General features: G+C 51.8%; 2 protein-coding genes across 2 annotated transcripts; both read left to right on the top strand.

Annotated features, from left to right (window-relative positions):
* Nucleotides 1–779: 779 nt before the first annotated feature.
* Nucleotides 780–2,959, top strand: CABS01_16811 (uncharacterized protein; the record flags this gene model as incomplete). Its single annotated transcript, XM_060550140.1, has 3 exons — nt 780–1,080; nt 1,127–1,498; nt 1,557–2,959. 3 exons carry the CDS (start codon nt 780–782, stop codon nt 2,957–2,959), a joined length of 2,076 nt encoding a protein of 691 aa, XP_060402863.1.
* A 508-nt stretch (nt 2,960–3,467) lies between these two features.
* On the top strand, nt 3,468–4,237 carry CABS01_16812 (uncharacterized protein; the record flags this gene model as incomplete). The annotated part of the gene is made up of 2 exons (XM_060550141.1): nt 3,468–3,595; nt 3,763–4,237. 2 exons carry the CDS (start codon nt 3,468–3,470, stop codon nt 4,235–4,237), a joined length of 603 nt encoding a protein of 200 aa, XP_060402864.1.
* Between the last annotated feature and the right edge of the window lie 661 nt (nt 4,238–4,898).

Below are 4,898 nucleotides of genomic sequence, written 5' to 3' on the forward strand. Positions count from 1 at the left end.
GCAATCACGTTGCATATACGAGACGGAAGGTATCGGGAAGGCTGAGCACAGCTCGGCGCGCCGGCACAAATTCCCTAGACAATCGACACCTCCGCCATCAGTCCTGCCCAATCCCAACAGCTTGAAAATATCATGCGTCCGAGGTAGTATCCTGACGGATCGTGCGGTTGATCCTGCACAATCAAGGGGCCACCTTCAGGAGAGAGTGCAGATGACCTCTTCCCTAGCCAAGGGGCCAGACTTTACGCCGGCTGCAAGGTTGAGCAGGCTCGATAAGGGGTCAGTCTCAGCTGGACAGGCCTCACACGGTGCAATTATCAGTCCGAGAGTTGGCGTCAACGGCTGGACTCCTATCTCCGTCCGACAACTATGATTCACGACGCCAGGAGCGATCCTGGCGTATGAGATGGCCCCGGTCATCTTTAACGTTGTGACGTGGCTCACGGGCTTGGCCAGGGGCTCAGAGCTGCAGGTTACTATGTCAATGGCCATGATACGCCTGACAGTTGTTCTGTCACGACTATCCTGAAAGGGGAAGAACGCCGCCAGCGCTTCAGGGGCATATCCGAGGTTGACAGTGAAGAATACGCGCCATCAGGGGTTCACATCGTTGCTCAAGCGGTGTGACTACCGGTGAGTGGGTTTTCTGCCCATTCCCACTGCGAATGTGGAAGCTGCAAGCTCTTCCATAGCTTGGTGAGGTGATGGCTTGAACCGAGCGTTCTGTTGAGCGACTGGGTCGTTCACTTGGAAAACAACGCATATAAACCCGTCTCCCCATGATCACGACAGCGAACTGGTTCCAGTCCGCTAAGACTCAATCAAATTATTCCTCATTCACCGACATGGCTCAATCTCACTTCAGAAGAACGCATGACGTGCATTCATATGCAAAGTTCTATCAAGAAAACGAGCGTAAACAGATGCTGCGCGAGGAAAAGAAACGTCAACGCAAGCGCGAGGAGCAGCGAAAGCAACAGCAAACATTAACACTCAATTCAACAGCGCTGACAACGTCACTCGAGCGAGATATCAGGGGCTCAATTGTGACAGAGAATCAGACCTCAAGCTATACGTTGGGTACGCTCGCATCATATCTTTCGAGGCATTGACTTACAATGAGCAGATAGTCCTCCCGACTTCCCTCTCCGTATCGACGAACCAAATCCCAATCTCATTGAGGCTCTCGCGACAGGCGAGTCATACCACGGCGATGCTTTGGGCGATCTCACACATACAAGGCTACCTTTTGCCTCGAGATCCGAGATCGATGGTTTTACAGCGGAAACCGGCAAATACACCACACATGATGGAATCAAGTTTTCGGAACACTGGTCGCCTTGTGCCTCTGTACTTTCTCAGCCTCCCACAGGATTGACCTCACAGGAAATCGCAGTTGCCTCTCCACCAAACAAGCAGTCCCTGGCTCTCGGTCCAGTTAGATCTTCAACCGGGCAACTTCGCCTGGCAGTTTGTGTTCCAAATGACGTGAACGAATGTGAGTGATTAAGAACAATACGCAAGACGATATCCTAAACTGACAGGAATTCCCATAGGCACTACCCAAGACAAGGAGAGGAGCGAGAACGGCGACACCTGCGGAAGCAGTGATGACGGCTCAGCCAACGACGATAACGGGAGCTCTGATGATGACGACAACGATCGCGAGAGCTTTTCTTCGATTGGAGCGGTTCGGGAACCTCAAATTACGGATCGACACTGGCCGATGACCTTCTCAACAAGCAACTCGGCGGCGCTCGACCCTGCGAAGAGCCCACTATACGCATCAAGTCCTGTTTCCAATTTCTCCGTCGATGATGTCGCCGCTTCACTGGGGATAACGGAAGAATATCAACCAGACATTTCTGCGCTTCCTACTCCATCCTCAGATCACGCCTCCGTCTCACAGCAAGGTGGTGATGCCGTCACTAGTCGGAGAAAACGAGGCCACGAGGCAAGCGAACATGGTCATGAGAGCGACGATCTTTGCCTTCCTAAACGAAAGAGATCACGAGATCCCAATAAGACGACTGCAATAAAGGCTCTTCCAGCGAGAACTTTGCGCGCACTACCTTCTCGAGTCTTGGCAGAGAAGCCACGCAGGAGCGGCGTTCCAGCCCAGTGCGAAAGACATATTCGGCGCTCCTCAAGATCAAAGCCACGGTCTCGCGCCTCTAGCCCCATAAGTTGTCACGATGTCCAACCTCACCTTGATGGGCTTCCCTCACTGGACGTGGATAATGCCCCAAATAGAGGGAAGCGGACGAGAACACGGCGGGGGCGATCGCAAACTATACTCGAGGTAACTTCGCCGCCTTCGTCTCATTCCAACCATTCTTCAGCAAAGTCTAATCCTCAGAAGAATGGACGAGTTTGCTTCCCTCCTGCCGCCACCACAGTGAATGCATCCTCAGCCACATGTCACACCTGTGGCTTCTCTGCAGAGCATTTGCTGCAGATAAGCGATACCGTCGAGGCTCTTACTCGAAGTGTTGCTGAGCTGTCTGGCAATGGAAGGGAATCAGACATTCTTCGGCTGTTCCTCGGTTTCGTTAGAGATTATGTTACGAAGAGGCTTTCACATAAGGCAATAATCACGGGAATCTGCGATCCCTATAATGGGACAAATCAAGAACAGGTACGGGAGGCAACTGTGGGGCTATCAAACTCCGAGACAGTCAAAGATGACGAAAGCTCAGATGGCAACTCTGAAGACAGCGACCGCGAAAGCGAAAGTGTGAGTTCCGATCGTCGTGACAGCCCTGACATTCCTGAGCAAAAGAGCAAGAGACCTAAGCGTCTTCGTTGGACACCCTTAGACGAGTTACGTCTGCGCGCATGGGTTCAAGAGGAAAAGGAGTGGTCGTGGATTGCTGGTAAGTTGCAACGAAGCGAGCAGGGTGCCTTTCAACACTGGGCTATCATGAAGAAAAGGGAGGAGGAACTGGGAAAGATGTGAGGGAAACATCGTCTCAGCGGTATGCTATATTGTCTTTCCGACACTTGAAATGGATGTAATTGTCCCATCTATAAAAAAAAAAAAAAAAAAAAAAAGGGCCGGGTCCCGTGATTTCTGTGCATTTTAAAAGCATTGCGCTGACTTTCTTGTCTCCTGACCTGCGAATTCCAGCGGCAAAGCAGTAGGGCTTCACCGCGACAAGTCGATAGCGATTTGATGTTTCGCCAGGCGAACTTCTAATATTACACAACCACGGAGATTTCCGCAGAACCGGATCCCACAAATGCACAATCGTCGGCGCAGTCGGTGACATGCGCCGCCCGCAGGTAAGGGACAGCTTTAGTCAGCTTGCCGCCTCTTCATCACGTGACTATGGGTTTGCGGCGCGATTGTTGTCGGGGCGAAATGGATCAAACGTAACAATTTACATCTAAACAGTTCAGATTGCCGAAACTCAATGGTCGATTCATTCATAGCTTTGCTTCTTTCACACATCTTCCGAGTCACAATGCAAGATGAACTCGCAGAACTAAGACGACAGCTTCTGGCAGAGCAGCACCTTCGCAAGAAAGAACAACGCCGACGCGAGGAGGCTGAAGAACTCGCGAGGGCGTCACAACCACAGACCCTTCAAAAGTATCTCGCATCTTGTCACTCAGCCTCGCCATCCAGGTGGTGACCGATCATACCTTAAATACGTAAGGCAATACGATTAACCCGACCGGCCGGATTTTTCCTCGACAAATCATTCCATGGGATGACTTCACGGCGAGGCAAGAGGAGATATGGGATCAACTCTCAAGTTCCCGCTCATTCGCTTCGAGACCCGTGTTCCCATCGCCGCATCAATTGGACTACGTCATGTCTTTGATCAGCCCGATCAGCAACGAGACTGACCTCGGGAATTTCCAGCGCGATACTGTTGAGAACGCGGTTCAGAAGCTCATCGACGAGCTGTACAGCAACGCGCGACTCAGAAGTGATATCGGCTTGCAAGGGACCGTGACTTTTGAGAGCCGCACGAATCTCGGACGCACAGACGAAGTCCTTTCTGAAGATCATATGTCTATGGAAAGGGATGAGACTGATGCCGCGGCAATGGCACCAAGACCATTAAATCGCAAGTCCCGACGCAGAGCTAGAGGGAAGGCCAATCGGGCAGATCAGTTCTGCATTTACCGCATCTCAGATGGCCGAAATATTCCGGCCGTGGTAAGCTGCAACGTGACGAGGTCGTCACCGATCTGGAGTCGGAGGTTAGACCAGAACGCGACGTAATAAACAAGGACGGTGAGGGGTTTGCATCGAGATCGCTTGTTGCCGCTGTTGTGACCTAGCTCTTCTCGTACATGATCGGGAAAGGCATCTAGTATGGATATGTGTGCACAGGAGAGGCATTCGTTTTCCTAAACAACTTGATGATGACGAGAACGAGCTCCATGGCATAGCTGTCGCGCAGTCGACGTGATTGACTCGGTGTGGTTTATTTGCTTTGAAGACATCTTGATGTTTGAGATTTATCTTACTTCGCGGACGAGAACAAAACCCAGCTTTGGTGGTCTGAACAACGAGTGTTGATAGTTTGTCTCTGCGGAGGGCCAGAAGGAATCAGCCTGGTTCATGACCTTTGTTCGTGGACGTCCCAGGCATGTCCCGGGACTATTTCCTTGGTTCCAGGACGTCCCAGGGGCACTCGTGGACGTCCCGTGCATCTCCCAGGACTATCGCCCCTGCCCCGGGACATCCTAGGAGTGTCTATGGAGGTCCCAGACCAGTTCAAGGATCATCACCATTGACCTAGGTTGTCCCAGAACGTCCCAGGCATCTCCCAGAACTATTATCGTTGTCTCAGGGCGTCCAAAGCTTGTATCGGACGTCTCCCAGAGTTGTCGAACAGCAATCCTATGATCTCTAGAACTGGGATGCCCAAAGCAGCCGT

The sequence above is a fragment of the Colletotrichum abscissum genome (genome assembly GCF_030869225.1).
Source record: "Colletotrichum abscissum strain IMI 504890 chromosome Unknown Scaffold_163.1, whole genome shotgun sequence".
NCBI classification, from domain to species: Eukaryota; Fungi; Ascomycota; class Sordariomycetes; order Glomerellales; family Glomerellaceae; genus Colletotrichum; species Colletotrichum abscissum.